This window comes from Podarcis erhardii, assembly GCF_964252035.2.
Source record: "Podarcis erhardii genome assembly, chromosome: 3".
Classification (NCBI taxonomy): domain Eukaryota; kingdom Metazoa; phylum Chordata; class Lepidosauria; order Squamata; family Lacertidae; genus Podarcis; species Podarcis erhardii.
In genome coordinates, this window is record NC_138507.1 from 77,793,359 (window position 1) to 77,812,601 (window position 19,243).

The following is a 19,243-nucleotide window of genomic DNA, read 5'->3' on the forward strand; positions in this document are numbered from 1 at the left end:
TCAACTGTCTGGGATTATGGAACTTCTTGGTTCATTTTGCATTTTATTTTTTACCTTCCCTGAAGAAGTGAAACATCCATAGTAAGCAACAGAGAAATATAGGTTATTTGCATATCTCATCTTGGGCAGCATGGCCCTTCAAACAAAAGTTCAAAACTCGAACATTGTCTTATTTTGTTGCAAAAATGTTTTTTCCCTTTCTTAACAGATTAAGCATTTAAAAAGTTGTTTTTTAGATTTTTACTTTTTAAACAAAGCATTTTAATGTACAGTATAATACACAAATTAGGCTGGCAAGATACATGAAACTTGAATATTATTACTTTTATTTAAAACCTACCCTTTAACCAGAAGGTTCCCAGCACAGAATAAAGATCACTAAAATGTAACACAGCAATATCACATAAAAATTATAAAAAACAATGATCATCATAAAACAGCAATCCAGCAGTAGAATTCAGTTCTAAAATCAGTACTCAGAATCTATGAAAGGGAATTGAGGCAAAGAAAGTGTGGTTTGAACAAAGTTGAAATGAATCCACAGTACCAGAGGGACTTAATCCCAGGTGTGTGATAACGACACACAACTTGTAAGCCATTTAAACTCTTCTCAAACAAGCAGACAAACTATTACAGAGACAACGATCACAAATCAAAATAACCTTTATTAAAATTAATATTGAAAGCATAAAAAACTTAAATGAGGAGAAAAGGACTGAGATTGCACAGTAACACTGTTGATCACATAGCACATTAACTGTATAATTTAGAGGTACTACCTGTTTATCTGGAAGGAAACACCCTGTTCATCCTTATGCCACAATTTCAAGGGCCTGAAGATATACTTAAGAGTAAGAGCTAACGTACAAAACAAACATAGAAAATACAGTTGCTTAATGTGTGCTGAACTATACTAAGAACATGCAGATGACCAAGACTGGTGGTGGCATTTTGGTGTTGAGCCTGGGATAAAAGCAAATGCTAAATAGCCTATGATGCCATCCTGTAATGGCGATTCATGGTTTACAGTGCGAAGTGCGGAAATCAATATCTGCAAAATTTGTATAAACTTCTGAGCAACAATTCTTCATTTAAACAGAACTAGCCCTGCTAAACTTCAGTGTGCCATTTTGACCAGTGAGATGAGATCACCATGGTCTCATTTTTACTTGAAAGTTCTGAATGTACTGAATTATTTAAACAAAAAAACAAACAAAAAACCCCTCCATCTCCAAATTCCCTTGAATAGGAACAAGAAGGGTCATTGTTTAGTGGTACAGAACTTTTGTGTGTGTGTGTGTGTGTGTGTGTGTGTGTGTGTGTGTGTGCAGAAAGTCCCAGACTCAGACTATGGCACCTCCTCATAGGGCTAGAGGATATTCCTGTACGAGCCTCCATCAGGGTAGAACATTTTAAATAAGCAAGAAGAAAATAGCAATTTAAATCACTGACTTAAGTTTTCCACTGATACTTCATATAGATTTCCTAAGTGGTGCAAATCTGACCCCTAATCATGTTAACTTGCATGTAAATAGAGTATTTACAGTTTTTTACCCTTGCATTCCCATTTCCGCATTGCCTTTCTTTGTTGTATGCATTTTTGCATGTTTCCCTTTTTTTACGTATTAAGAAAAAATATTCCAGTGGAGGGTGCTTCTTACCACCAGCAACTGTGACAGTTTTTGAGGTTTAGAATGCAATCCTATACCCTTTTTTACCTGGGAATAAGTCCTATTGAACTTAGTGGGACATCGGAGTACACATGTGCTGCAAGTTTGGGATATGGAAACCTGCACAACTAGACAAATTTTGTCTTCTCTTCCCTCTTCCCTTGTGCTGCTTCATTCTGCTTCACTTTGCCTGATTCACCCTCACAAAAACAAAGTAGCAAATAAAATGAAATAGCCATGACCAATTGGCTGACGCAAGATCTGATATAGTTATTGGGCAGGCTAAAATGATTTGTTTTCATCAAGCAAAAATGAATTGCCTATGTTTGTTTAGTTGGTAGCATATAAATATTCCTATCTGAGAAATGATCAAACGGGTTTGTCATTTACACTTGAAAAGCCTGCTTTAATGCAATATGCCTGGTAGCCTTGTAGGGCTAACATTTTTATAGCCAGATTATTTAACATTAACCTAGTTATCCTTTGAAAAACTTAATATTTACATTTTTTAAATATTAAAAATTCTGATATCGTCATCAATGTTTATCCACTATGACTTGGTAAAAGGCATCTTCCTATGTTTCTAAGGGGCAGAAGTTTTAACAGTTGTCTGTAAGATAGGGGAAAGTTAGATTTCTAAAAGGTCCAGTGTTTTGAGATGTCACTAAGCACAATTCTTAAATAAAAATGCAGAGGATTATTAAAAGTTGAGAGTAGATATTGCTCATCTTGGTATCAGAATCTCTCACGAATAGACACACACACTCTAACTAGCAAAATCGAACTATCATATAACCATAGCTCTCAACTGTTCCCTTTTTTAAGGGAAATTCCCATATTCCGAATAGGATTCCTCGCAAGAAAAGGGAAAAGTTGACAGCTATGCATATAACTGAAACCAAATAAGACTCCTTCGTTAAAAAAAATAAGTCGACAGAAATGTTTAGTACAAAGGACTGGTTTTTAAAAATTGGCATTAGACTAGCCTTCCATGTAGAATACTTATATTAACTTAAGAACATACTGTGTTCTTAGCAAGTCAGTTTTGGACTAAATTATTGTACAGAAGATGTCTTGAGGAAAAGCATGCACCATCAGTAATGTTTTCTCCCAAAGGTCATTTTTAATTGCAAGGTGATTCAGAGAATAGTACACAAGAGCTTCTTCTCCCGGAAGGGATTTTCAGATGTGGGCACTGGAATAATAAGGGGATCTTCTCCCATGTGAGCATCGCAGTATGCCAATAAATCAGCCGCAGCCTTGGATACCTAGAACAAAAAAAAAAAAAAAAAAAAAAAAAAGAGGGAGGGGGGAGGGGGGGAGACAGAAACCTAAGCATCATCACTGCTGCCACAGGGCCAATGGAATCAGTTGAAATATTTCCACAGAGTACTGATTTGCACTAATAAAAGCAAAAACACACCTCAGAGCACATAGTCTTTATACTCAAACCTGGGCACTGGGCAGCAAGAAGGGTCCTCTTAATAGGCAAATGAGGAATGCCCTGAGGGCACAGCATGCCATCGCAAACCCACAAATATGTTGCTTTTGGTAAATGTATAAAGCAATCCTACATATTCTGTAGTTCATTATGATAGATCATTTGCCTTCTCCACGATTGTGGCTGTGCCTGAAAATGGTGCCCACACAGGCTGAACTGGGAGAAAGTGTATAATTACTTTTTAATGTGAAGAACATGTTCAGCTCATTTGCTGTCTTGCTGCATCTTTTATCAGATGTTTTATAGTGTTGACTGGAGTATCAGAAGAGCTCCATTGAACTCTCAACTGGTTAAAACGTAACAAAATGAAGGAGGACAATATATAAAGACTATCATTATCTTTGTTTAAATGGCTTGTTAGATTTGGGTTAGATTTCGACAGTGATGTCTTTGTAGTGGGTGGTGGCTCTGAGATTATCCACATTGTTCCTTATCACAGCTATAACACCCAGTTAGCAACTAGCAGAACTGCACCAAGTCCCAAAAAGCTCTCCTGGATATGACCTAGTGCAATAGGAAAATGGACAAAGGCAGCAGGGTGGGAGGAAACTAGCTACAGGTAATCCTCTACAACACTAGAGTAAGTTGAATTTCATTTGGGAAACATTTCCTTCATGTAACAGTACAACTTGGAACCACTCAGACACAGCTTCTGCTGGTTTCCTGGCCTCCCTCCCTCCCCACACAGTGAATGCAGGAGAGCAATTGTGGGCTAAACCTACTTATTGATAAAGACTAAACCCTCAAAGCAACTTCCACTTTTTGCTCAGTGTATATTACAATGAGCTTCCTTGTCCAAGACATGAGGATAAGTATTATTTTATTATAAATATATATATGTGTGTGTATTACTATCCATAAATGAAATTAAAAACCATACATATAAACAAAAACTATGTAAAACTTTAAAATCAGAAATCATATCTGCATATAACTACCACTAAATCTTCCTTAACTGAGCCTTCCGATTCTTGCTCTTTGGTTCTAACAACTTCCATTTATTCCAGTAAAATCTGAAATAATCAAAGACTGAGTTATTCTGTTTTATAGATTCATCTTTTGAGAGATAGTAATTTCGTGTGATGAATGTCTCAAAGTTAAAGGAGATGGATGGGCAAAATTATCTTTGACACCTCCCAGTTCCATGCTTCTCCATTAACTGAAAGTAATACTCCTTCCTTCTCCTGCCCTCTTTTATATACTACATATATATTACCACATCCTCCACCTCCTCCTCAAGATAAAATGACTACTCAGGGGCTCAAGTTATCAAACATTTGAGATTTTAGTGTGAGTTAACAGCCTTGAGGAAAACTGTGGAATTTTACCATTACATTTCAGAGCAAAGGAGGTGATTAGAAGCAGCCCAAGTTAGAACATAATCCTGTTAGATACACTATAATTATAAGATTCAGTGACAAGAGAAAATGCTGCAATTACTACAGTCACCTTCCATGACAAGACAGACATAATTGCTATTCTTGTGACAACGCCCACTCTGCTTTTGCTTTGTCTAAAATGAGCACATCCACAAACATCTCCGTAACACCACTGTTGATCTCACAACACTTATTTTAGAGATATTTGCTCAGCCTCTTTTTAAAAAAGGGAAGAGAGAAAACACAATAGCTATTGTATATAACTCTGTGTAATCTGTCACTTGTAATAAAAAACAACTACAGTGTTTCTTGATTGGAAGGCAGCAAGATCAACCCACTGGATATCCAGAGACATTTAGTTACACAAATGATTTATATCACTCTTGTCTAATTCACTAAAAATTTCAATAACATTCTTCCTTAAAAAAAAAATACTCTCACAATAACAGTGGCGTAGGAGTTTCTGGATCATAGCTATTGCTCTTCTCATTTAAGCTATTTATTTACACACACACACACACACACACACACACACAACCAAAACAACCAAAACAAAGATGCATCTTGTGGACTAATAATGTATTTACACTTATACCTCACTTTTCCTCTGATGAAGGCGCAGTGGCTTACAAATGGTTCCTAGGCCTCTACTATTCAAGCAGCATACAGGATTAGACCCGTTTATCTTTAGAAGCAGAGTCACTTGCTTTTATAACTTCAAGCAAAATCTTCAAGCAAAATCTGCTTTGGCACAGTCTTAACACTTTCAATACACATGCTCTTATGGAGGTGCTTTCAGAAGCGACTTTTGCTTTGTAGCTGAGGCATCCAGTTTCAGTTTCTGACACGGAAAAAACAGCAGATTTGCCATTTGTGTTTTGCTTTTAATACCATTGCATGGTTGTGAATTCAACTTGTACCACCATTTAATTTATTACTGCAGAAAGTGAGCCCTTTGTACAGCAAGCTGAAAATGTAAAGACCATCAAGGCTTTAGAATGCCTCTGAATCCTATTTTGTTCAATGTAGCAAAAGTAAATTGTACTCTGAAAAGAATGCATCAAGTCTGACATTTAATAAGTACACTGACTCCTTTGGGAAAGGAAATAATGTACCTTTTCCTGAATTAAGAGGAGAGATGGCCCTTATCAAGAGAGAGCGAGATTTATCTACAGTGAGAGGCGGCTACAAAGCTCGTCAAGAGATCATTTTGGTGTAATCTGATCCTCAAGTCAACAGCCAACTGATTTTCAGGCATGAGATGTACATCCTGCCAATGCTAGAAATGTGTCCTTTGTTTCAGCACAAGCTGACCAAATATTTATGCACCCCAAGAATAAACATTATATTATGATGTAATATATGTAGACATAGTAACAGTTTGAAATTTACCTTTATCCTGTCCAGATATGCCTCCATTTTCAGCTGCTCCACTGCTTTTCTTGCTTGAGATATATTTGTTGTACTGTTATTAGCCATTACCTCCTTCATCCTCCTTTTTCTAGAACAATAAAAATTACAGCATGGGGGAAATGCTCAAATTCCAAATGTAAACAAATCAAAGCATATATTCCTTTCTAGCCATGTTGTCATCCTTAGATCATTCTCTCATTTCAGACATCATGGCATAGAAAAGTGTCACAATTTACCTCCACAAACTCTCTTTTCTCAAAATTCTTCCAGTATATCCAATATCTAGTTTTCTTTACTAGCAACAGATTACTGTACACTTATACCAATCAGGTCAGGTCACATTTCTATGCTAAAGAAGGAGCCATAAAACAGATTATATATCAAAGCAGGGGTAGTAAAGACTCAGATCTCTGTATAGCCCCTAAGCAGTGGCTAGTGTGACCAACACTAGTGATCATGGCAGCCTACTAGCTAAATTTGGAGTATAAATTTCAGGGGGAGGAGGTTCATTTATGAAACAGCCCATACCTCTGGGGTCCCATGGGCAATATGGTGTGCTTTCAGACACCACCGTTGCAACCCCGCCAAGGCCCCCTCCCAGGTTCCCCCCCCCACACACAATGGATGGCACTGGGTTGGCTAGAAATAAAGGTGAAAACATCCAGTCACCCAGCCCTCTTATTTCCATTTCCCCAGAATGCTTCTGGTACATGCTTTTCCCATTTGGTGTCTGACTCGCCTGCTTTTTCTCTGGTTTGGGTGTATTGCCAAATATGCCTCTGGGTCCAAAAAGGCTGGTAGCCTATACCATACATGGACTACTCTCACCAAAAAACCCCACACAAGACTATTTTAAATTTTATGATCAAATCACTCCCTCGCTTTTTAGAATGGAGAAAGCTATCTCATGACTTGGTTTCTCTTAGCATTTGTCTCAAGGGCCTGCTAAGTCCCTGAATCATGCATCTGTCTTTCAACTGAAGGCTGATGAAATAACCTAGATGACAAGTGTAAGCAAATGGTGCTACTTAAAGACAAGTGTGGATTCACACTTGATGTTAAATTGTTGGCTAAATTGGAAGATGATGCCTTTGAAAAGGGCTGAAAAGATGTTTCTCCAGTGGGCACTAGGACACTGCCTCCCAAGTGGGAATTGATTCAACAGAGGTGTTGACTGAGATCAAGAGAATTTCAAGAGAACCTCAAAATAATAATAATAATGCAGATCTGTCAGCCCTTCAATTTATCCATAAACATAATAGTCAATATATTTACCCCAATTTATGTGTAGTACTTATTCTCATTGCATCTGGTGAGATGTAATTTTCAAAGCTTAAATTGATAAAATTACACGCACTCTTCTATGCCTCAAGAATACCTATTAGACTTAGCACTGAATTCAGATGAATGCTGGGAGAGGTTTGCATTACAGTGATCTGACTGAGAACTTTGCTTCCAAGAAGGCTCAAAAAGTTCATTTCATTACATAGGGTACTAGGGAATTGCCTCTTAAATAATTAATCACTGTACCATTATTTATCAGTGAAATGGCTATCACCAATTCACCATATGTCCCTCCCATGATGATGCCATACAACATGCTTTTTTAAGGGGGCAGGCTTTCTCTGTTTCTCCATCACATGTGGAGGCAACAACTTGTATTCATATATTTGCGTTGTAGTGTTGATATGCTATATGAATCTTTTCCACTCCAGTTGTAATAAAAATTGACCACAACGCATGCGTTATGATGCTTTTGTTCGTACTTTCATTGAAGCTTCATGTACAGTCGTACCCTGGTTGTCAGACGCAATCCGTTCCGAAGTCCATTCAACTTCCAGAAATGTTTGACAACCAAGGCGCGGCTTCCGATTGGCTGTAGAAGCTTCCTGCATGCAATTGGAAGCTGCGGAAGCCATGTTGGATGTTCGGGTTCCAAATAATGTTCACAAACCACAAATCACTTCTGGGTTTGCGGCGTTCGTTCAAGAGCCAAAACATTCGAATAGCAAGGCGTTCAGGATCCAAGGTACGACTGTATAGAACTGAGTGAAATTTTATGCCTGACTTCTTTCACGTCTTTAAGGGCCCCCATAAATGACTACCATTTATTTCACAGCAGGAACAGTGATGTCATCTCCTAGAGCCCCATTTTCCAACTCTGCATGCCAAAAACATTTTTCTCATAGAGAAAACCCACCAAATAAGCTAGGCCATAGAAGAGGCAGTTAACATCAACATGCACAGCTATGAGTTAAACTGCCACTTTTAGTTGGAAAAATTCCAGAGCCTCTTTATTATCACCAAACAAAATGTGGAAAAAAATTCAAGTCCACCCACACTTTTAATCAGGTAGGATGTTAAACAAAAAATGTGGGAAGGGGGTATGGGGGGGGGGGTTGGAATATTGCCTCGGTACTGAAGCCATAATATCTGCATTGGCCCAAAGTTAATTTTTTTGTTCTATATAGCCTAAGAATGTGTGTGGCTAAACAGCGCTGGTGCTTCCGGTTTTACTTCTGCACACACACACTTCTTTCACTCTGTAAACTGAGAGTCATGGATGTGGTGCTAAACAAAACACAGGATAGCGCCCCCCCCCCCCCGGAAACCAATGTTTCTTTGTTGCTGGAAGCATTGATTTTGAGACACTTCTGTTAAACGCAGAAAGTGGTGGAAAGTTGATAGCAGATAGAGGTTCTTATTACACAACCACTGCCTTGCAGTTCAGCTGACAACTTTTATTTGTTTTGGACAACTGAGGCCAATACAAGCATATCCATCTATCTATTTCCAAAGTCAAAACCTGAACAGAGTTTAGCTTTGGAAAACTATATCTGTGTGTGGTGGGGGTAGGAAGTACAGCAGGAGAGGGTCTCTCTATCTGCACAGCCCCTATGCATAGTCCCTCTATCTGCAACAGAAGGGGGACCCACCCACCTCAGAGGTTTTCAGCACCAAATCAGGGACTATTCTTCGGCCCCTAAAAAGATCCTGAAGCTGGAGAACTGGACACAGACTGAGTGAAGATTGAGTTCAGCACCCATTGTCTATATAAAGGACTATGAGGCATGATATCCCCTGTGAATTTTGATCGGTCCCAGCTAGTCTAATGTTTTGCGGGTGTTGTTGTTGTTGTTTCCTTTTTAATGAATGCACTTAACAGTGAATGTAGGGGCAGATGGGGCTCATCAACCTGGGAAGGAATCCCATCTAGGAGAAGGAAAACTCTGATCCTAAACCTCCACTGCCTTGCAGGCTATCTTCAGGAGAAAAAAAGGCTAAGAAGTAAACCTGGCCCAAATCCAGAGTGGGGTCCCAAAGATGGTACAATGGCACCTTGTATGCCTCCTTCTGGCAATTCCTGCAGCCAAGCTGGTGCCAAACATATTGCTCTGCTTTCCTTCAGACTACATCAGTGAGGGCAAGGGGGAACGGGTCTTGTTGTATGGGCAGCCCAGAACCTCCACACACACTGCCTGGACTTATGCCCTGGGGAAGTCACTTTGTGATACTAACTCAGCAGTTTGACTTCTCTCAAGCCAGACGGGTGCCAACAATTCAGCATTGGATGTACGAATGGATCTATTTTTACAGTAATGGGAGAAAAGCACTAAGCAGAAAAAGCATTACAAATCCTAGTTTTGCATTTTGACAAGTTTGCCATAACATAAAAGCCCTCTGAAATGAAGCCAAAGGGTTATCTAGTCTTATCACCTCTTTCCCCACTGACCAACCAGATGCTTATGGGAAGCCCACAAGGACAGTCCTCTCCTGCTGATGTTTCCCATGAATTTATCTAATCCACTTTAAAGCTATCTAAGTATGCACTGTGTGAAGAAGTGCTTCCTTTTTTCTGTCCCAAATCTTCCACTGCTTGGCTTCATTGGAAGACACCCCCCCCCCCGCCGCCCCCAGCCACAAGAGAAGAAAACCTCTCAATCCATTTTCTCCACCACATGCATAATTTTATGGAGCCGTATCGCGATGCATTCTTACTCGTCTTTTGTCCTTCCTTCTCCTCATGATTATGCTTATGCTGTGCCAGTTGTGCCCTGCTCATCTCACTCGGGACACTGTGATACCTTCTGCAGCACAAGCTTCTATTTGCACTCAGGAAGCTACGAAACTGGGGGGAGGGGGGGAGCGTGCACTAGGAGTCTGCCTGTCTTACAAATATTCAGATTTATTTGAACAAGATTTTCAAATGCATGTCAAGCAAGAGATATCTGCTTTCAGCAGGAGGTCATCTTGATAAGCATTCTCACACAGCTCACACATGTCTGCAGAATTCTGGGAAATACGTGCCAAAATTGGCTTATTGCCTTTCTTGGCTACCATCTCCTTTGTCTACCATCTCTCCACGTTCATAATGTTCAAATTGTTCTGAACAAGCATCACTTTTTACATAATAACCCCTCTCCAATCAGTATTGCAATGGCCACTGGAATCCAGGATTTTCCGGGTGATCTAGGCAGACATGAAGGCTCTTCTGATAACAGAGGCTAGGTTGCAGGTTACCTTTAGGGAAACTCACAGTACCCATTATTTCTTACTAGTAGACTGACCCAAGTGAGAGGTACCAGAGCCATTAGGGTTGTGATGATTCTGGCCAACAAATCACATGTGAGCCATTAAAATACAAAACTGGCACACTTCCTTCAAGTGGTATAGAAACCCCCATCTTGTCTAACCTAGAAAACACCAAGCTTCATTTGCATCAGGTTGTCTAGAACTCATTCCTTGGACCTACAAGCTCAACCGCAGGAACATGTGCACAATGGAAAAGTATGTTTCAGAGTAAGTACAGAGTGCATAGCCCAACCACCCATTTCTGATGCCAGGAAATACATGTTTTCAAGATCGGGCAGCTTACACCCCACTATTTTTCCTTGTCAATCCATCTCCCTACTCCCAGGGAGCCATTACCTTTAGGATTAGGTAGAACACTACTCTCACCTGGAAAGACTATCCCATTATTCAGTAGTTCCTTCCCAAGTTACCACATTTGCGGATAAGCAGAGTATCCTTGAAGTCAACCCTGTAAGATGTGCGAGTGATTAAAATATTATTTTCTTACATGCACGCAGGACCCGGGTCTCACAGGCGTATCTGTCTATAAAGACTAACAGGCACTTATACACCTCGCAGTATTTTGCTCCCTCGCCCATCACAGAGAACGCGAGATCGACAAACGCTGGAACCAACCCACGCGAAGGGATCCCTGAAGCTTGCGCCCCTGGGAAGTCTCCGACTCCCGCCCCAGATTGGGCGAGACACCGACCCAGACCAGCGGTCTGCTGCTTTCCTTTGCTTGCCTACTTTCCCATTTCCATTCCTTCCTTGACTCACCCCTTGCAGACGACGACGGAGGCTCGGGACTGTCCGAGAGACTCGACGGCGGAGCAGCGCGAAGCGGCCACCTCACGCCCCGGCTACAACCAGGCTCGCGTCGAGGCGCCACATGCCTGTCCGGCGCGGGGGGTTGGAAGGAGCACGGCCGGCCCACCACGCCCTGCTAGACGCGCCTCCCTCCCGGAAAGGGGCCCGGCGGGACCCGCAGGGCTGCTCAGCCGCCTGCCCTCCTGCGACGGGAGAGCCCAGCCAAGCTCTTCGCAGGTTTTGAGCAAGGCAGACGGGGGCGCGCGCGCGCCCCCGACGGAAAGGAATTCCAGCTCGTGACGTCAATGGAGTTGGGTGGGAGAGCAAGAAAGAGCGCGCTTCCATACCTACTAGCTACTCCAGGCTTCTCATGTGTATATATATATACAGTATATATATATATATCTTTTATTTAATGAGGGCAGCCCGTCTGCGGGGTGTCGCGTGTTGTAGGAAGAGAGAAACGTGTGTGAATTTCCATCGCGCAAATTAAAGTGATCAGAGTCTCTCTCTCTCTGCCCATCCAGCAACGTTTCTGCCTCTTAAGCAACGCAGAAATTTCCCAAGAAATAGGGATGTAACGCTAGGAATTCCTTCCAACCCATGAAAGCTAACATAGAGTTTACTGTTTATATAGGCCGCCATATTATTTTGGTATGAACTGGCAGAAAGAAAGAGGCACTAAATCAATCCCAATGTTTAAATAACCAAATAAAGCTGTATCCCGTCACATGGAATGGGCCCTGAAAGAGGTGTTCACGGGTTCACTTTTGCACATGGGGGGGGGGCGGGATTCGGGATGACACACTTATGGGTTAACTGGGTACCAGCAAAAGAATATTGCTCATAGTTCCCATCACATAGTAACAGTGTCACAAACCGATTTGGATTTGATTAATAGCGAAAGGTCATCCAGTCTCAATCTGTAATTTAACATGACAAGTGTGAGGGGTGAGTAAGAGCTGCTTCACACTTTGAGAAGGAATCGTGTTTGCCAGTGATATACAGATGGTTCCCATAGCGAACATGAAAAAGTGTGAAGGACAAAGAAGCGTTCCTAAAACATTTTGTTAGCCACGCTCCAAGCACAGAGGACCTTGGCAACGGTTTTAACACCATGTGTTATTAAGGTGCCTCTACTCTTCATACTACTACAGGGAACGCTAATGGAGGCTCCGCAAAATAATGGTGTTACCAGAAAATGTTAAAACGCTCTTAACTAATGGGTAGTTGGGAATTATAGCTATGTAAGGGGGGGGGGGACTACAGCTCCCAAGGTTCTTTGGGGAAAGCCCAAATGGATGGTGAGGATGTGACATTAGGGCCAAGAGTAGCAGCCTCTGGCTGTTCCTCCTGAGCCCCAGCCATTCCCCACTATAACCATGCCTGGGTCCCCAAATCCAGCCTAATGTTAGGTGTGGAAGATGCTCTCTCCTCACTTCTTGCTGGCATCAGTCTGTCTCGGGAGACAATGGAAGATGACGTCAAACTGTTGGAAATTTAGAGCTCCTGCTATAGCTGTAGAGACCGATGTGGGAGACATGTTTTGTTGCAGTTGGGGCAGATGAAGGCGTCCGGTTGTGCTGCTGGAGATGCATCATGGTGTTTCTACTGCCTGCATTCCTTCTAGCAGTCATTCCTTCTCTGATATGGATGCACAGCCTAACTGTCTGTATCCAGGCACTGAGGTTGTCTGGAACGGATTTCAACTGCCAGGCCAAGCAGCTTCTGTATATGGATACAGTGGTACCTCGGATTAAGAACTTAATTCGTTCCGGAGGTCTGTTCTTAACCTGAAACTGTTCTTAACCTGAAGCACCACTTTAGCTAATGGGGCCTCCTGCTGCTACCGCGCCGCCGGAGCACGATTTCTGTTCTCATCCTGAAGCAAAGTTCTTAACCCAAGGTAATATTTCTGGGTTAGCGGAGTCTGTAACTTGAAGCGTATGTAACTTAAAGCGTATGTAACCTGAGGTACCACTGTATATGGAACAGGAGGAGACACCCTCTTGTTCTTCACCTGAAGCAACAATTATGTCTTTGGCTGGCCCCATGCAGGACATACATGAAAGCCCTATTTATTATAACTGTGCTGGTGTGGAAGGCAGGAGTAGAACAGAGGAAAACACAGCTGTGACTGACTGGTTGAAAGGGGTCTGTGAGGTAAAATACCCCAAAAACTGTATTATTGCAACAACAGAGCTCACAGAGATGATGCAGCCCCAAAGATGCAGCCCCCACAATGAAGCAAAATTAGGCGGTCGCCTCAGGTAGCAGACCGACTTTTGTTAAGAATGGTACAGTGAAGCCTTTGCCAACCTTGTCTCTGTGCTGGCTGGAGCTGCAGGGAGTTGTAGGCCAAAGGACTAGCATAATGGGCAGGAGACAGATCTAATTTCTAGGGCACAGTTCAATAGGAAGTTCTGAAGTGAATGGAATTGCTCACAAGCCTGGTTTTGATGGGTTGTGCCCTGCTTGCAGTGCAACTTGGATTTTCTCCCTCAGGCACCCAACATGTATTGCACTATTGAAAACAAAATTTTATAGAGCCAGAAAAATCAAAATGCCTTTGTCAAGTGCTCTTTCCAAGGAGAAAACATTTTTATATATGTTAGGGTTGAATTATTTGTGAGGCGAGATCATTTGCTGTTGTCAAATCTGGAGCTAGCTATACGACACAACCGTAAAAAGTCTAAAGTGTTTCAGATTCATGACCATTTAATTCCATTTAACGTACATTTTAATTCAAATTAGCTAAATTCACACCTATCTTGTTTTATTGTTGTAATTTTACCAAACTGTCAAATAGAACTTCTTGAATGCAGTTCTATGTCTGGTAATTTCAGTTCTTTAACTGATATACCATATGTACTTGAGTCTAAAGCGCCATCGAATCGAATCTGCACCTCAATTTTCAGAACCTTGAAACCAAAAAAAGAGAATTTTCTGGCTAATGTCAGTGTGCCATCCAATCTAATGCACACCTTTATTTTCACAATGTAATTTAGCCAAAAAAGGTGCAATCTGGGAAACATATGGCCAATATCAGGTCAAAACAGCATAAGTTGAGGTGTTGATGTGGTGGGTATGGTGTTTGGGGAAAGGGGAAGTTGAGAATTCCCTGATCAATCCTCTTTAACAATCATCTGGGAACAATTGACAGCTACGAACAGGGCTCACTTGTCTTAGTTTCTGGGCAAAGTAGATTATTTTACAATACTGAAGATCTGTACAGTAATTTATTTTTTGCATTTAACTGGCCCTAAGAAGGAGATTACACTGCAGCAAATGTAAACAAAATAACAACTGAAATAAGTAATGTGAGTTAAGAAGAAGAAAACATATCTAGAATCCTTGTGGAGGTTTGTAGACTCTAGTTTTCATCTGTATAATATTAATGCCTTATCTATATTTGTATGAAATACTTTATTACTCAGCAGTATAGGTGCAGTAAACATAAATATACTGTAATTATATTATTATTTACAGGGGTATTCAATGTATGCATAAACCTCATGAGGTGTTATTAAGATTTCCAGAACAAAGCTGCCATGCTGAATAAATATCATTCTATCCAAAAACCTTATAGCTCTGCATAAAAATACTGCATCTCACAAGGTCAGTTGTTTTGCATATTTAAGATTTATAATAATGTCCTAAAAGTAAGACTTCATAAGTGACATTTTGTATCGTAATGTAGAAGCAATTAAAAATGCCTCAAGAACAATGAAAAAAGATGTTACCTCAAGCACTCGATTGCAGTATAAGTCCTTGTTTTTAGATGGTAAACATGATTGAAATGCGAACCAAAATGCATTTTCCTTTTGCAATTTTAAATGTGGAAATCCATAGGTGTTAATGTAACGTCAGCATCAAGTTGCGAAAAGACTAGGAAGAGACATACATATATTCACACACCATGCCTAGTGTGCTTTTTTAGATTCTGGATTAATCAGTAATACTCCCCCCCCCCAAAAAAACACCCTTTTCCCCCAAAATAATTTTCTGAAACAATTCTGAAAGCTCCAAGACTCCTACAATTTTATATTTGAATGAGCAGAAAAAGGGTCTTGATTGCATATTTATGAAGTGACCAGTTACAGTTTTCATGATGCTTTTAAAAGAGGCACATGCAAAAGAAACATCAAAGGGAAGAACAAAATGAAAGATGTAGATTATGGAAAAATGTATAAGTTAATACATCACTAAGGAATTCTGGGCTTATTTGCTTTTCCCCAAGAAAGAGAGTAGATGCATTTGTACTACATGTATATCAGAAATTTAAATAAACTTATTTATTGAACTAGTCACATAAGAAAGCCATTAAGATTCAGAATTTTATAAACTGAATGTTAAAGGCTTTACATATTTAACTGCTAATTGTAAATATTGTTACAATTTGCTTTTAACAAGGGGGGGGAGTCATGCTGAAAATGTCATAATTATGTTTAAATGCATAATTTTAAAAGAAAACGTATGCGTTCCTATTCTGTGAGTTCATGTTCTGTGCATGTAACTCTTCATTAGCATTATACAGATATATTTTGTAATTCAGGCAGTTTTTAAACAAATCAAAATGATTTTAACACAATTATGATATTTATACTTTTTCAACCCCCTACCATTGCCAAAACTGAATTGGAAAAAATAGTTTTGGTGGAGTTTAAATATCTGAATTAACAGAATCGCTCAGTTAGCCAGATTGTCATAATTCTGCTCCCCTCCCCATCCGCCATTACAGAGTTTTTACAATTCTTATATGACAAATAGAAGCATATTTCTGCTTCTGCTACCCCATTCTTGATGTCCAGAGTATAAACCACAAGATGTTCCAGTCTTTGAGATTTATACAATTTGAAATTATTTTGAAAGATCTCTGTATTGCTTTATGTTGTCACAATAGTTTTGCCTATTAAACGACAGGTACCATATATACTTAAACTGCTATACACTTATGGTCTGTTATAAATTAAGACAGTGAATAAATAGAATCACAGTTCATAGAATTGTACTTCAGGTATTTCAGCAACATTGGTGTAGAGACACCTACAGAGCTAATTTGCTTCTCTATAAAGCAAATCTGAGTTCTTGAATTTTAAAACACTGGTAACTGGGTGTGTCCATTCTAGAGAAAGGTGTACTACAGTCAACTAATAAGTTATACACACAAACCGACCTTGTTGTTTTTTTTTAATAAACCTTTGAAGTATTTTAATTCTATTTTATTTTTTTACAACACAAAGGGGCAGAAGTCACCATTAGCGCTTCAGGATTTAGAATATACATGTCCACGAAATGATTTGTAAAAATATTTTTACATTATACATTGCAGCATTTAAACTTCTGGGTTAGCGCTTCTACTCTCTCCTGAAAAAAAAGCACACCAGAAGTTTCCTATAACCAGTGATATGGTCTGGTGCATGAGCATTCGTAGCAGCCTTTCACTGATATATTGCTAATCTACTCTCAGTTATCATGAAGATGTTAAAAGAGTATTTCAAGATCCAGGTAAACAGAAGAAGTTCTATAATCTACCCTGGATTGAAAGTGCTTCAAAATAACCAAGGCCAAGGAGGAAGGACAGCCATCAGCCAGCTGCATAGCTGCTCAGGAATGAGTAAAACATGGGGAGTTTCAAGGGCTTTTGGTCCTTGCGACACCAAGCAATAACAGTTCCTTCATTATTTGCTGTGTACAGATGATGGCCATCACAGGAAAATGTAAGGCTGTAAAGAAAAACAAAACAAAAATCTGTCACATCTCATGGGTTATTGAGAATTTTAAACCCTAACACTAAGGATGCTCAAAGGGGTGGCGGGGGGGGGTGAGACTCAGTTTTAATATACCTGTGCTAATACAGTGGTACCTCGGGTTACATACGCTTCAGGTTACATACACTTCAGGTTACAGACTCCGCTAACCCAAAAATAGTGTTTCAGGTTAAGAACTTTGCTTCAGGATGAGAACAGAAATCGTGCAGTGGCAGTGCAGTTGCAGCAGGAGGCCCCATTAGCTAAAGTGGTGCTTCAGGTTAAGAACAGTTTCAGGCTAAGAACAGACCTCCGGAACGAATTAAGTACTTAACCCGAGGTACCACTGTACATCAGGGACGCGGGTGGCGCTGTGGGTAAAACCTCAGCGCCTAGGACTTGCCGATCATATGGTCAGCGGTTCGAATCCCCACAGCGGGGTGAGCTCCCGTCGTTCGGTCCCAGCTCCTGCCCACCTAGCAGTTCGAAAGCACCCCTAAGTGCAAGTAGATAAATAGGTACCGCTTTATAGAGTTTCCGTGTGCTGCGCTGCTGCTGGCTCGCCAGAGCAGCTTCGTCACGCTGGCCACGTGACCCGGAAGTGTCTCCAGACAGCGGCCTCTTAAGTGAGATGGGCGCACAACCCTAGAGTCGGACACGACTGGCCCGTACGGGCAGGGGTACCTTTACCTTTACCACTGTACATACATTTATTTTCAGCACTGACACCCTGCCTTTCTTTTTTAAAAAAAAAGTCTCATACAAAACAGCACATTGTACATTCACTCAATTCTGAAAAACGTTAGGAATGTTTGCAACAGCTCCTCCACCCTCACCCCTGAATAGGTCCCAAGGAAAACTGCTGCACATCAAGTCTACACTCACTCTTATTTTATTCTAATTTGCGTGCTTTCTCTCTCTCCCCCCACCCCCATCCTGGCTGAGTCTTGTGCTGGAGTGCAGAGTCAGGCAACCATAAATTTCCTTGTGCAGTTTTCTGGTTTCCTGCAAATCTTAGGGGTTGAAAGAAAATGTATGTGAAATATCTATGGAAAGAAATATATATGGCTAAGCTCCTGACGTGCCTTTACTAGCCCACTGCAGAAGAAATGGCTTTTGAAAGTAAATTCTCGGCATACACCTTTCAGTTTGCTGCCCAATTTATTTGGCACTAAAAATTTTTTTTATGTGGCTTGTTTCTGCAGTTTTCTCGTTTTATGTAATCTGACAGATCAAAAGAAAGAATATTTATTCCTCCATTCAGGAACGCACCAGAAATAATTATGAGCACAGCCAGGAAAAAGAAGAAAGAACTGAGGAAGAAAGAAAGAAAGCACTGAGGAAGTCGTGGGCATGGAAAGGGGAGTAGCAGATACAGTGGTACCTCTGGTTAAGAACTTAATTCGTTCTGGAGGTCCGTGTTCTTAATCTGAGACTGTTCTTAACCTGAGGTACCAATTTAGCTAATGGGGCCTCCCGCTGCCACCGCACGATTTTTGTTCTCATCCTGAGGTAAAGTTCTTAACCATAGGTACTACTTCCAGGTTAGCGGAATCTATAACCTGAAGCGTTTGTAACCCGAAGCGTTTGTAACCCGAGGTACCACTGTACTGACAACCAAACACAAAAACTGATCAACTGCGGCCCTCAGTAGAGCAGTTGTGAGCCCAATTTTCCCCAATTTATTGGATTATCCCCATATCAGACAAACCCAAATTTACAGGGGAAATTGATATTGGTGTTGTTTGAGGGTAATATGTGGACTACACAAACTAAATGGGAACACAAATTGATGCAAACGGACAGTAAATTCAGTAACGGACAGTAATGCAGAATTCTCAAAATTATCTGTAATAGTAACTTCAAAAAGGTAAGCAAAACATATTTCAAAGGCATCAATTTACACAGAAAACCATGTTCTGAAAGCGTAACAGTAAATTGCTGTGTTCCAAAATGAAGCCATTTGTTTGTTTCCTTGTTTGTTTGTTTATTACCTTACAATAGGTTTATTTGATTTAGAGAATGTAATTTCCCGCACAGGTTTCAAATCCCACGTGCTCCACAGCCTAAGGAAAAGACAAAGACAGAATGACTGCTACCGCATACAATCCAAAAACAGCTTTTCGGAGATTTGGCTGCAGTATTGTA

The 19,243-nt window shown here is 40.6% G+C and overlaps 2 protein-coding genes across 8 annotated transcripts in view; both read right to left on the bottom strand.

The window, feature by feature from the left end:
* Positions 1-645: 645 nt before the first annotated feature.
* On the bottom strand, positions 646-11,614 carry GNG4 (G protein subunit gamma 4). 4 transcript variants are annotated; one of them, XM_081856399.1, is made up of 3 exons: positions 11,316-11,614; positions 5,943-6,051; positions 646-2,938 (listed from the first exon to the last, which is right to left on the bottom strand). In XM_081856399.1, exons 2-3 carry the CDS (start codon positions 6,039-6,041, stop codon positions 2,810-2,812), a joined length of 228 nt encoding a protein of 75 aa, XP_081712525.1. In that variant the 5' UTR covers positions 6,042-6,051; positions 11,316-11,614; the 3' UTR covers positions 646-2,809. The 4 variants fall into 4 exon arrangements, with proteins under 4 accessions (XP_081712525.1, XP_081712528.1, XP_081712526.1 ...); XM_081856402.1 differs by lacking the exon at positions 11,316-11,614 and adding an exon at positions 11,044-11,138; XM_081856400.1 differs by lacking the exon at positions 11,316-11,614 and adding an exon at positions 10,923-11,020.
* A 4,906-nt stretch (positions 11,615-16,520) lies between these two features.
* LYST (lysosomal trafficking regulator) overlaps positions 16,521-19,243 on the bottom strand; it is a 76,770-nt gene continuing 74,047 nt past the window's right edge. For all 4 annotated transcript variants that reach the window (XM_081856330.1, XM_081856329.1, XM_081856328.1 and 1 more), the window contains exons 52-53: positions 19,090-19,161; positions 16,521-17,071 (exon numbers count right to left, since the gene is read on the bottom strand). In XM_081856330.1, the coding sequence (XP_081712456.1) occupies positions 16,933-17,071; positions 19,090-19,161 (211 nt within the window). In that variant the 3' untranslated portion in view covers positions 16,521-16,932. The remainder of the gene's footprint in view (positions 17,072-19,089; positions 19,162-19,243) is intronic.